This window comes from Hyla sarda, chromosome 2 (assembly GCF_029499605.1).
Source record: "Hyla sarda isolate aHylSar1 chromosome 2, aHylSar1.hap1, whole genome shotgun sequence".
NCBI lineage: Eukaryota > Metazoa > Chordata > Amphibia > Anura > Hylidae > Hyla > Hyla sarda.
In genome coordinates this window covers 437899196-437913311 of record NC_079190.1, presented here as the reverse complement: position 1 = coordinate 437913311, position 14116 = coordinate 437899196, and the positions used below count along the sequence as shown (strand labels likewise).

At 41.4% G+C, this 14116-nt stretch overlaps 1 protein-coding gene across 1 annotated transcript in view; it reads right to left on the bottom strand.

Annotated features, from left to right (window-relative positions):
- Positions 1-1345: 1345 nt before the first annotated feature.
- The window catches only part of LOC130356971 (uncharacterized), a 116263-nt gene continuing 103492 nt past the window's right edge, over positions 1346-14116 (bottom strand). The window contains exons 16-19 of the mRNA XM_056559199.1: positions 12551-12639; positions 12376-12462; positions 10485-10579; positions 1346-2204 (exon numbers count right to left, since the gene is read on the bottom strand). Of these exons, the coding sequence (XP_056415174.1) occupies positions 2025-2204; positions 10485-10579; positions 12376-12462; positions 12551-12639 (451 nt within the window). The 3' untranslated portion in view covers positions 1346-2024. The remainder of the gene's footprint in view (positions 2205-10484; positions 10580-12375; positions 12463-12550; positions 12640-14116) is intronic.

Below are 14116 nucleotides of genomic sequence, written 5' to 3'. Positions count from 1 at the left end.
GCTTTTTTTCTTGGGCCACAAAAAAACAAATTGAACTTAGCCTAAGACTAGACTATATTGGCTTAATTTAAAGTGGTTTTTTTTATGTTAAGCCTTGTTGATTGAGGTGCAAAAGTGTCTAAAAAAGCACAATAAAAATGGTGCAAGTCATGTAAGTCAGTTTTTTATCATGCATATTATGGGTAGTTTGCAAAAGTTAATATGCCCCTATTATTTTCTTATCGGGGAAATTGTCCGATAAGTTTTCTTGAGCTCTGGTAATTAATTAAAAACAAAAAACTTCCACAAATTTTTATTGTTTCTATAAGTTTATAAGGTTGTGCATAACACACAGGCATAAGAAATACACCTTCTGATTTCTATGGTTTACGTATCAAGACAATAAAAAAAAATCTTATCCCTATAAGGGTGTGTTCACATGCTATTACTAGCAGCGGGTTTCCCGTTGCGAGTTACGCAACCATTGATTTGAATGGGTCCACAGACAGTCCGCAATAGTGTCAGATTTGCGGACTGTCCGCAGACTCATTCGAATGAATGGTAGCGTAACACACAGCGGGAAACCCGCTGCTAGTTACTAGCATGTGAACGCACCCTAAGGTCTTAAAATTAGGTAAATACAACCACAGATGAACAACAGCACTTTGCAAATTACCGTGTAATTATTTAACTAGACCAAAATGCTGAAGTGGTGGGAGAAAGAAGGGTATCTGTCAGTATCCTCACCGCACTCACCAGTTTATACATGGTAACAGTGTGGGTGAAGCTAAATGTAATGTGCACAGCTCCCCCCTCCCGTGCTCCACAACCAGCATTTGCATACTTGGATTTATCTATTTTTCTTGGGAACAGTGTAACAGAATCAGAAAAGGTAACCTGCATTATTCAGCATAACCTGCACTATTGCCATGTATAAAAAGGTTAGTGGGTTTGATGCTGCTAAAAGATTCCCTTTAGGTAAACCCTTACTGGTAGAGTCTACTAGGATTGTATCCACCTTTTCCAGCCCACCGGAGCACCTAAAAGCTGAACTAATTTATGCAGGCTAAAGTCATCAACTGCCGAGCCTAGAAGTTCGTGACAAATCGAATCACTGTAAATTTGCTCATCTCTACTTACTGGTTCCATAGGAGTTAAAGGGGTACTCCGGCGCTTAGACATCTTATCCCCTATCCCCCTCCCATAGGCTTGCATTGAGGGGGTGGTTGAGGGGGTGATCGACAGTAATCAGACCCAGAGCGAACACGCTCCGGGGACTGATTATAAACGGGGTGCAGCGTGCAAGATCACGGGGGTCCCCAGCAGCGGGACCACCGTGATCAGGCATCTTATCCCCTATCCTTTGGGTAGGGGATAAGATGTCTAAGCACCGGAGTACCCCTTTAAGAGAGTAAGTAACAGGGGTAGTAAGGAGGCATGCTTCTGTGGCTCAGCACCACCAGTTTGACTCCACAGCTGATAACACAAAGTCATGGTAAATTTTATCCCCAAAAACATCTATGTGCTGGCATCTGCAGCTCTGTTTCTGTGTCTGACTAATATGAATGGTGGCAACTATTTCTGGGCCTGTTTACTGTGTAGTGAGGGCACCGAACAGGTGATTTGGGGGGCGTGCTGGGTTTTGGCACCCTGACGATTAATGACCTATCCTCTGGAGCTGATGATGATTGTCAAACTTATAAATTCCCCTTTTTTATTTCTCACCAAAATGTCAAGGAAACAACCGAGCTACGTAAATATCACAGCCTAGCTCACTTCCTTTCTTGTCCTCAGCTCCCAGCAATGTGGTTGAGTCAGGTCGGGGCTGGGAGATGGAGAGCAAGGAGTTATGCCAGGCTGTGGCACTTGAGTAGCTCCGTTTTGCCTTTTTGACACTTGTCTGAAAAATAGAAAGGAGATTTTCATAAGTTTAGTGACCATCAGGTACAATTTGCTTTTATACCCTAACAGCTATACAACAGTGTTTTTCTGCTCTTTTCAGTAAATACAGCTGAACAATCCTTTTAAGGCTTTGTAGTAAAATTCTAGATAGTGTAAGTAACATTTTGTGATAAGTTTTGTGCACTTGCTCTTATTGTACCCATATAACGTGCTTCTGACTGTCTTTTTATTGCTTCAGATAACCTTTTGGATATTGCTGTTCTCTTATGTTCTTTTATGTTATCCAGTTCATTTGGCTCCAGCTCACGGCCACATATTTCAACCTAAAAGAAAAGAGGCTCAGTTATTTGCTTTCATACAATAGTTTACATCCACTTTACTATATAATGACCAATATAATTTTCCATTTTTAAATATAGCAAGGACTTAACTTATAATTACAAACAATAAACCAGTGTATATGGACAGCAGAGGCTGAGAGGTGGCTCTTCCCCCAATCCAGCTTTCACTTTTCATTAAACTTATGGTTGGGGGAATTGTCTAGAATATTTATCCACTGCATTCTTTACTTTAAAGCTGATTTCACATTCAGCTTTTTTCCTTTGGCAAAGTTAGGAATAGATCCAAAAATAAAGTATAAAAAAAATTCCTGTCTTTTGTACTTCCACCTGTGCTTGGCTTAAAATAATGCACAAGAAGCAGACATTTAAACAATATGTGCAGTTATGTTTCCTGTTATTTGCGTTACATCAGCCATAAATTGTATCTATGTATTACTGTAATCTCACAAAAATCTAATATATGGGTTATGAATAATCTACAGGTTAATCTGCAGCATGCATTGAGTACGCATGTACACCTGTAGGTGGGAGATGTGGGACGGCGATTGTGATTATGTAACGTCTGTTGCCCATTCCCCGTCTACAGTTTCTTCCTCTCTCTTTGGTTTATTTTGTTATATTTATTTTTCTGACCTGCCACTTTGTCTAAACCTCCTGAGGAACCCCGGCACTCATCTAAGTCTGGGGGGAAACGCGTAGAGGTTAACCCCTTAAGGACCAAGGACTTACAGGTACGTCCTTGGTCCTTCTCTCCTGATATAATGCGGGGTTACACAGTAACCCTGCATCATATCACTGCGGGCCCGGCATCATAGGGAAGCCGGGACCTGTCTCTAAAAGCGCGCAGCGCCGATCGCCGCGCCGCGCGCTATTAACCCTTTAGCCGCGCGCTCAGAGCTGAGCCGCACGGCTAAAACTGAAAGCGAAAGTTGCCGGCTAGCTCAGTGGGCTGTTCGGGATAGCCGCGGCGAAATCGCGGCATCCAGAACAGCTTACAGGACAGCGGGAGGGCCCGTACCTGCCTCCTCGCTGTCCGATCGCCGAATGACTGCTCAGTGCCTGAGATCCAGGCATGAGCAGTCATGTGGCAGAATCGTCAATCACTGGTTTCCTATGAGAAACCAGTGATCAATGATGAAGATCAGTGTGTGTAGTGTTATAGCTCCCTATGGGAGCTATAACACTGCAAAAAAAAAGTGAATAAAGATCATTTAACTCCTCCCCTATTAAAAGTTTGAATCACCCCCCTTTTCCAATAAAAAAAAAAAGTGTAAATAAAAATAAACATATATGGTATCACCGCGTGCGGAAATGTACGAGTTATAAAAATATATCATTAATTAAACCGCTAGGTCAATGGCGTGCTCGCAAAAAAATTCCAAAGTCCAAAATAGTGCATTTTTGGTCACTTTTTATATCATTTAAAAATGAATAAAAGTCCTATCAATGCAAAAATGGTACCGTTAAAAACTTCAGATCACGGCGCAAAAAATGAGCCCTCATACCGTCCCATACACAGAAAAATAAAAAAGTTATAGGGGTCAGAAGATGACAATTTTAAACGTATTAATTTTTCTGCATGTAGTTATGATTTTTCCCAGAAGTACGACAAAATCAAACCTATATAAGTAGGGGATTATTTTAATCGTATGGACCTACAGAATAAACATAAGGTGTCATTTTTACCGAAAAATGTACTACGTAGAAACGGAAGCCCCAAAAGTTACAAAACTGCGTTTTTTTTTCAATTTTGTCGCACAATGATTTTTTTTCCGTTTCACCGTAGATTTTTGTCCAAAATGACTGACGTCATTACAAGTTAGAATTGGTGGCGCAAAAAATAAGCCATCATATGGATTTTTAGGTGCAAAATTGAAAGAGTTATGATTTTTTAAAGGCAAGGAGCAAAAAACGAAAATGCAAAAATGGAAAAAACCCCGGTCCTTAAGGGGTTAAGGTTGTTTTTTTTTTTCTCTACCTTATATTTCAAATAACTTTTTTTGTGACATTTTGTACTTTATATTATTAGTGGTAAATCTTTGTTGCTACAGGCAGCTTTTTGAAAATGAAAGTAATTTTTTAAATAGTATTCCCCGTGCGGTAAAAATGATGTTATCTTAATTCTGTGGGGCGTTATGATTATGGCGATACCCAATTTATATAGCCTTTATGTTTTTTCCTTTTCACAATAATATACTTTTTCGTTTGTGTGTGTGTAGCGATGTTCCGACAGCAATAACTTTACTTTTAGTCCGATTGTATGAGGGCTTATGTTTTGCGGCACAAGTTGTACTTTTTATTGGCTTACTTTATTTTATTATATGATGCATTAGTAAGCCAGAAAAAATTATATGTATGGCAAACTGGAAAAAAATATGGAATTGTGGGCCAATAATTTTTTGGAATTTATAATACGTTAAAACTTTATTCTATGGGTCCAAACTGAAAAATTTTTTGTTTTTGTTTTATGGTTATAAGAAAATTGATAACCTAAAAAAGAAAAAAAAATACTGTTTCAATTCCATGTTCTGACCCATATACCTTGCTTATATTTGTACCTACAGAGCTGTGTTGGGGTTTATTTTTTTTGCGCCATAATCTGTAGTTTGGGATTTTTTTTTTCTTACATTTACTCCGTTCATCGCGCATGATAATAAACATTATATTTTCAAAGATAGGACATTTATGCACGCAGTGATACCAGAAGTGTTTTTATTTTTATTACTTTTTTTTAAATGGGAAAAGGTGACAATTTTTAATTTGGGGAGAGGAGTTTATATTTTTTTTAAACTTTTTTTTTTTTTTTTTTTTTTTTTTTACTTTTAACCTGGCTGGTTATCAAATAGATGCGGGACCTCATGTGATTTATTTTCTTTTTTTCTTTTTTAATATCTTAGGGACATGCACCGTAAATGTATGGTGCTGCGAGTAAGTGCGCACACCACTGTACATTTATGGCGCCTATGACTCCCCAGCTGTTGCAAAACTACAACCCCCAGCATGTCCTCACTGTCAGGGCATGCTGGGAGTTTTAGTTTTGCTAATGCTAGGAAGCCACAGGTTTGATACTGCTTTGTCAGGATACAGCAATGCCCAACCTATGACTCCCTAGCTGTTGCAAAAATACAACTCCCAGCATTCCTCACTGTCAGGGCATGCTGGAAGTTCTGGTTTTGCTAATGCTAGCAGGTGGAGGTGAGATGTTACAGGGGTTGGCCGTGCTGTTCCAAATCTTCAACTCCCAGCGTGTCCTCACTGTCAGGGCGTGCTGGGAGTTGAAGTTTTGCGAATGCCAGCATGCGGAAGAGGCGGTGGGGAAATGTGCAGTGGGGCTATGTGATCGGCGGGGAGATATGCGGGACTATGTGATGACGAGGAGATATGCGGCAGTGCTATGTGATCGGGGGGGGGGGGGGAGATGGCCAGCGGGTTTATGTAAGCATAGGTGTAAGCATAGGTGGAAGGGAGCAGGTCTGTGGAGCACGCCTTTTGCCTACGCTCCGCAGTCTGTCCACAGCGGTGAGATGCTGTTCTCCTGCCCACCCAAGGCTGAAATCTTCTGAGACTGCAGCTATGTGTGGAAAGCAGGAGAACAGCATGGCTGACACTGCGTCACAACAATTCCCATAAGCCACCACTATCTTAAAGCAGCAGTGGCAATAATTTAGAAAAAAAAAGGGGCTGAGACCCGGGGCTATGGGTGTGACACCCGGGGCTACAGCCCCGCTGAATAACCCCCCCACCCACCCCCAGCAACGCCCCTGCCGCCCTCTATACAGTTCTAGTGAAAGTATTCTGCCCCCTTGAACTTTTCGACCTTTTGCCACATTTCAGGCTTCAAACATAAAGAAATAAAACTGTAATTTTTTTTGTGAAGAATCAACAACAAGTGGAACACAATCATGAAGTGGAACGAAATGTATTGGATATTTCAAACTTTTTTAACTAATAAAAAACTGAAAAATTGGGCGTGCAAAATTATTCAGCCCCCTTAAGTTAATACTTTGTAGCGCCACCTTTTGCTGCGATTACAGCTGTAAGTCACTTGGGATATGTCTCTATCAGTTTTGCCCATTCCTCCTTGCAAAACAGCTCGAGCTCAGTGAGGTTGGATGGAGAGCGTTTGTGAACAGCAGTTTTCAGTTCTTTCCACAGATTCTCAATTGGATTCAGGTCTGGACTTTGACTTGGCCATTCTAACACCTGGATATGTTTTTGTGAACCATTCCATTATAGATTTTGCTTTATGTTTTGTATCATTGTCTTGTTGGAAGACAAATCTCCGTCCCAGTCTCAGGTCTTTTGCAGACTCCATCAGGTTTTCTTCCAGAATGGTCCTGTATTTGGCTCCATCCACCTTCCCATCAATTTTAACAATCTTCCCTGTCCCTGTTGAAAAAAAGCAGGCCCAAACCATGATGCTGCCACCACCATGTTTGACAGTGGGGATGGTGTGTTCAGGGTGATGAGCTGTATTGCTTTTACTCTAAACATAAAGTTTTGCATTGTTGCCAAAAAGTTCGATTTTGGTTTCATCTGACCAGAGCACCTTCTTCCACATGTTTGGTGTGTCTCCCAGGTGGCTTGTGGCAAACTTTAAACTACACTTTTTATGGATATCTTTAAGAAATGTCTTCTTCTTGCCACGCTTCCATAAAGGCCAGATTTGTGCAGTATATGACTGATTGTTGTCCTATGGACAGAGTCTCCCACCTCAGCTGTAAATCTCTGCAGTTCATCCAGAGTGATCATGGGCCTCTTGGCTGAATCTCTGATCAGTCTTCTCTTTCTATGAGCTGAAAGTTTAGAGGGACGGCCTGGTCTTCGTAGATTTGCAGTGGTCTGATACTCCTTCCATTTCAAAATTATCACTTACACCGTGCTCCTTGGGATGTTTAAAGCTTGGGAAATTTTTTTGTATCCAAATTCGGCTTTAATCTTCTCCACAACAGTATCTCGGACCTGCCTGGTGTGTTCCTTGTTCTTCATGATGCTCTCTGCGCTTTAAATGGACCTCTGAGACTATCACAGTGCAGGTGCATTTATACGGAGACTTTATTACACACAGGTGGATTCTATTTATCATCATTAGTCATTTAGGTCAACATTGGATCATTCAGAGCTCCTCACTGAACTTCTGGAGAGAGTTTGCTGCACTGAAAGTAAAGGGGCTAAATAATTTTGCACGCCCAATTTTTCAGTTTTTTATTTGCTAAAGTTTGAAATATCCAATAAATTTAATTCCACTTCATGATTGTGCCCCACTTGTTGCTTTGTCACAAAAAATTACAGTTTTATATCTTTGTTTGAAGCCTGAAATGTGGAAAAAGGTCGAAAAGTTCAAGGGGGCGAATACTTTCACTATGCACTGTATATCGTTTTTCCTCAATGGTCTCTGCGGTGCAATAACTGGGTTACAGAATCCAGGAAACTGATATGGAAACTTGTTTGATGGGGTCCTAACACTATAGAGTTGGTCTAGGGCAGTGTTTGTCAACCTGTGGCTCGCAACTTCATGCTGTATGGCTCACCAAATGTGTCCTGAGTTGTGACCATATGTACAAGCAATTTACATTATTTCACGACTATCCTATCCACTAAACAATGGCAACTTAGATGGAGGGATACTAGTGAGAAATTTGGACCAGCAAATGTTTGGAAATTCATATACCTTCCTCATTTTTTGATTTTTAATGTGACTCCTGGCCACCACTAAAAATTTAATGTGGCTCACACAGGGCACAGGTTTGGGGACCTTTGGTCTATCAGTTTGTCTGCTTACTACATGCAGGGAACATGATGGTCACTGGTGAATTTCTTTCACTGAAGTTAATCATGGTTCTGTCTTCAGCCTCTATAGTGATTACATCTTATATATTCCTTCTGTGCACAATAATGTGAACTTTGCCTTGGCCAGCCCTCTTTCAATACAGGAGTTAGTAGCTGGTTAGTTGATCATGATGCATCATACACCCTACAGGGAGGATGGGAAAGATAAGTGTCAGATGAACAAGGTTATTGATAGTGTATGGACACCTTAAAGGGGGTACTTCACTGCCTCAGCGTTCGGAACATTTTGTTACTGAAAAATGGCAAAAAGTCTTCAAACTCGCAAAATATACAATCTGCCTACAAAATAATACACCATAAACAAATGTGTATTACACACCAAAAAATTGATGACCAATACACTTTAAGAGTCTATTCACACGTACAGTATTCTGCGCAGATTTGATGTGCAGGATTTGACGCTATGTTCAGTCATTTAGTTTACATTGAAATCTGCAGCAGAAAATCCGGGGTTTTCTGATTGATTTTAAATTTCCCCCTATGCTTGCAATTCTGATTTAAAAAAACAAACAATACTCGCCAGTTTAATCCTTGCTGCGTCCATCGCTGCTTATCCATTCCTCCCTGACAACTTTGATCACAGGGCTGCCCATATAGCTATGCCAACCTTGATGTCCACTATTTATGAAATTAATCCCTATGGGGGACATTTATCATTGTTTGCTTTGGTAAGCAAGTTCTGAAGTAATTTTTTTGTGCTACATATTTATCATACTATCACAGAGGGTTGATAATTTGGAGCATATAAGCAAAACAAAAAAGTTGCAGCTGATACTTTTGTGAGACTTTTTTGCAACTTTTTACATTTGCTCAGGTACGGGAGTTTTGTACTCCAGGTCAGACCTGGAGTAGACTTGCGACTTTTTTAAGGGGTTTGCAACTTTTTTTTTGCCTACGTGCGACTTTCACACATCATAAATACAGTGGTCCCTCAACATACGATGGTTATTCGTTCCAATCGAGCCATCGTTTGTCGAATCCATCGTATGTTGAGGGATTCGTGCAATGTAAAGTATAGGAAGCTGTACTCACCTGTCCCCGCCCGTAATGGTGTTCCGACCGCTCCCGATGGTGACCCCGGGCCTCCGCTGGGCTCTCCTGGTCTTCTCCGGTCCTCCGCTGTCTTCTCCGGTCCTCTGCTGTCTTCCGCAAGGCCTTGCTGGGCCTGCGTAGCGACATCATTACGCCGCTGCGTACGCCATTCCTATTGGATGACGTGCGCAGCAGCGTATTGACGTCATCGGAGAGGGCCGAGAAGACACCGGAAGACCAGCGCTGGACCCGGAGGGCAACACACGGGGAACATTAAGCTGCTATCCGGCAGCAGCTTAAGCATTTTGCGCTGCCGGATTGCACTTAATGCGATGGCCCCGACATAAAAAAGCATCGTATGTCGATGCTGACATCGACATGCGATGGCCTCTGAGATGTGATCATATGTCGATTTGATCGTATGTTGGGGGGGTCACTGTACCTGACCACTGCAAAGTGAAAACTGAAATTTGCTTAGGTAAGGCTGTTTGTAACTTTTTGCTTACCCACAAAAGTCGCCCAAAAAAAGTGCTTAGGCACAAGTGAGCCTTTTTGTGCGAATTTTGTAAGCAAAACAATGCTCCAAATACCTTTTTGATAAATGTCCCCCTATGTGTTTCTGTGTTTAAAAGGGTACTCCAGTGGGAAACATTATTATTTTTTTTAAATCAACTGGTGCCAGAAAGTTATACAAATTTGTAAATTACTTCTATTAAAAATCTTAATATTCCAGTACTTAGCAGCTGCTGTATACTACAGAGGAAGTTCTTTTCTTTTTGACCACAGTGCTCTCTGCTGACACCTCTGTCAATGTCGAACTGTCCAGAACAGGAGCAAATCCCCATAGGAAACCTCCTTGCTGCTCTGGACAGTTCCAGACATGGACATGGAGGTGTCAGAGAGCACTGTGTTCAGTCAGAAAATAAATTCCTGTAGAGCATACAGGAGCTGATAAGTACTGGAAGGATTAAGATTTTTAAATAGAAGTAATTTACAAATCTGTTTAACTTTCTGGCACCAGTTGATTAAAAAAAAAAAAATAATTCCACCAGAGTACCCCTTTATGGTACTAGGGCAGTGTTCCTAAATTTCTCCTAAGCAGCTAAAATTGACAGCAATGCATGTCCAGTGGATTCTGCTGAAAGAATAAACATGTATATTCTATCCACGCCATTTAAGTTCTGCTATGTGCACGATGCAGCATAATCTCATTGAAAACAATGTGAGATTAAAGATAGAAAAAAAATAATGTTAGGCTGATTCATCAGAATTTTCTAACAGACTTGCGCTCAAAAATTGTGCCATGTGAATGGGCACAAGAAATTACATTCTATGAGGACCATAAAAATGTGTCTGGAGATCAGCAGATACATAACTTACCTCTGCATTCTTTACATCTTCATTGTAATGTTTAAGATGCATTCTTGTAATACTATTCAAAATATCCCTTTCTCCAAGTGTCTGACCATTAATAACTATAAAGGAAGAAAATAGCATTAGCAGCTTCAGATTGTTCTCAATGGGATTTAAAAAGGCATGGTACAATGTACACTAAGCACTAAACTATAATGGAAAAATAATATGCGGTTTTGTAGTGTTTTTATCTGTGCAAAAAGCACTATTCAAAGAGTATGTGTGAAGAAAGCCTAACAATTGTGTTGCATATATTTGTGCATAGCAACTGTGCATGGACACAAATCCTGCCACTTGCACCTTGTACCATTAATATAAATGTCTAATTGAAGTAACAGGGTTGAAGGAACAGAACTCTGAACAGTCTTTCTGCCATATGTTACATATCCACACTGTGGCACTGTTGCTATCTTGTTTCTCATGTCTTGAATCTCTTGTAGTTGTTATTTCCTCCCTCTCTGAGGTCATCATAGAGAAATGCTTCTCAGGGTTTCTATTTATTTTTAGTAAATGACATATCACTGAGTGATACAATGGCATCATTGTGCATCTTGGCCAAATAGCACATTTTTACATATAATTATAAAAAAAACTTTTGGCTTGTCAGAGGTTTGTATAAGAGGTTGTTCGGGTGCTGAGACCTCCATTGATCTCTAAATCGCTAAGCAATGTACAGCTTCAATGGAAGTCTATGGGTCTACAATTCCCATAGACTTCCGATGTAAATCTGTATACTGCTTATTATAGCTGTTCTGAGTATGGATAAATCGGCACAGCACGTGCAGCTGGATGTTTTGTGTGTGTTCATTATGGCAACCATTGGGGTTTTTTACAGCCTAAAAGGAGTACTCCAGTGCCGACTATTCCTCCTCCGTTGTGCCTGGGCTGAAAAAAAAAATGAAAAACTTTCACTCACTTTCCTGCATTCCTCCGGAGTGTTGCTACAGCTGATGGGTCTTCCAGTCGCGTCTTCTTCCTTCTTCCGTGTGCACGGATCGTCACACGGCGCTCAGCCTATCACCGGCCGAGGCGGGACATCTCTGCGGCCAGTGATAGGCGGAGTGCCGTGTAACGTTCCATGCACACAGAAGAAGGAAGAGGACGGGACTGGAGGACCAGTCAGCTTTAGCAGCACTCGGGGGAATGCAGGAAAGTGAGTGAAAGTTTGTTTCAATTTTTCTTTTTCAGCCCGGGCACAACGGAGGAGGAATAGCCAGCACTAGAGTACTTTAACTTCACTGATGAAAGTTATTGACATGTTACTGTGACATGTCAAAAGTTTATTATGAAAGGGACACTCTAAAAGATGTTGAGCAGCCCGTTCTTAATGAAAGCCACAAAAATCTGTTGGATTCCTCGCACATCAGGCGCCTCTGGTGCCCAGTGATCTGCACTGACTTACATTGGGGTCTGTTGCTTTTCACAGAGGTGTCCATTATTATGGCAGGTAAAATAGCTCTGCGTGCATGTTTTTGCCTTTTGATATTAAAGAATCTACAATAGTTGACGCCCAAACAGATGTGATCAGAGCCTAAGTGCAGTCTATTAAGCCGGATTCTATCACTAGGATGGACTGCCAGGAAAAAGTGAGAGGTGGGGTGGGAGGATCTGATCTGTGACCAGGTGACAGAGACGTTACTCCCATGAGAAATATGACTGATAATAGTAGATGTCAGACAGTCAAACTTGACTCTGAAGATGAGATATCTGTACTAAGAACAGATAAACTTAAAAAATAAAACTGCTCACAGCTACTGCACTCTTGGATTTAGTATAACAATTTCCATTTTTGGCTGGATGTATGTAATATCATGGATTTTACAGCCTTTTTATGACTACAGGAAACATTAAACCCTACGTGTATCTGCAGATGCCATCATCTTCTGTAACAGGTCGAGTATAACAGTATTGGCCGTCTTTCCATTCACTTCTTTAACAGTGTTGTCTGGAGACACAAGACAGAGACAGAGAAATATGTGATACAAATGTTCAGAATAGTTTGATGTATTTTACTAAGGGTAACATTTACTGACCAGGTTGGTTTTCTGTGGTCAATGGGCTTTCAGTCATCCTAAATTGGGTGGGGGTCTGTGACTTGATGGAGGGAGGTGGAGCCATAACACTGCAACATAACAAGAACATTGGTTTCATGTGTTTTTCTTATTACAATTCAATGCTTCAAGCAACTTCCCTGTGTGATTCCAACTTCCCTGTGCTTCATTTACCAAAATGTTTTCCCTACCTCAGAAAAAAGCCCTAAAATCTGCCCTAAGGGAAGATGTTATTAACCCCTTCTTGTCGTGATGTCAGGGCATGGTTTAGCCTTAACCACCCGAAGGTAATACCGCTGGCCCAGGGCTAGGCACGGGGGGCAAGTTACGGACAACGGTAGCTTTACTGAGGGTAGACAGATGACACAGTCTATGCAGTACAGCCAATATCCCAAGGAGGTGACCAGTGACACAGGGGGACCTCGCAGGCTTGCTGGGACTTGCAGTATGTAGATACACTTTAGTGCAGGCCACGGTGATTATATAGAAGACTTGACTTGATTGCCTTGACAATGGACATGAAGATGACTTTGAGCTGACTTGAGCTGGCTTGTGGTTGCAGACTTTAGGCTTGAGGCCTCCAATGCTCTGGACACACTCTGAGATGACTGCACTGGACCTCAGCAGGAACAGCAATGAGCTAAGCGAGAGATTGCAGCCCCTCCCCTGGGTTTTATAGGGGCTGTTCAAGGAGCCCATAGGTCGCCAGGGGGGTCACCTGGTCACTAGTGCCTTCTGGATAACAATCACATGGTAACAGCTATTAAAGAAACAGTACATTTTAATATACAACATATGTACATTGGGGATAATACATAAAGGGGGCCCTGGGGACATGGATAGGCTCTGCCTGACAGGGCAGGAGAAGTACAGGGACACACCATCTTGTTCTGGGCCACCACACGGCTGTGTACCTGCAATCTATGAGCCTGTCTCATCCTCCAGAGAATGGTCACTGTTTCTGAAAGGTAACTCAGCTTTCCTCTTATCTCAGCGACAGTGCTTAGTGTAACCCCTTCCTTGTTGTGCTGCCGCTGTTGTTAATTTCTGCTCACATAGAATGTTGCAAAGCCAGTGTGTCAGTAACTCTTTTTCCCTCCACATGCTATTTATAGTAGTGTACTTCAAATCATCTCCCAGCACAGTGCCAGCCTGTTTAGTCCAGTGAGCTATTACCAGCTCTACATTATGACATAGCAGTAAGGACAAGGTAGAAACAATAGGCAAGTGGCACAATCCAATGTGAAAAATAAGAAGTTGTGCACGCAGAGCCAGACCTTGGTCAAGGGTCCATATGGTGTTCAAAACTTTCATAAATCCGCAGCACTCTGGATTCCATAAAAACGTTAAGTTTATTCCATAAACAAAAGTGTCACAGCAACGTTACAATCAGCTCACCTGACCTTTCTCAAGCTCAGCTTGAGAAAGGCCAGGTAAGCTGGCAGAAACATTGCAGTGACACTTTTGTTTATGGAATAAACAAAAATTTTTTATGGAATCCAGACAGATTGCTGCGGATTTATGAAAGTTTAGCCCCTTAAGGACATG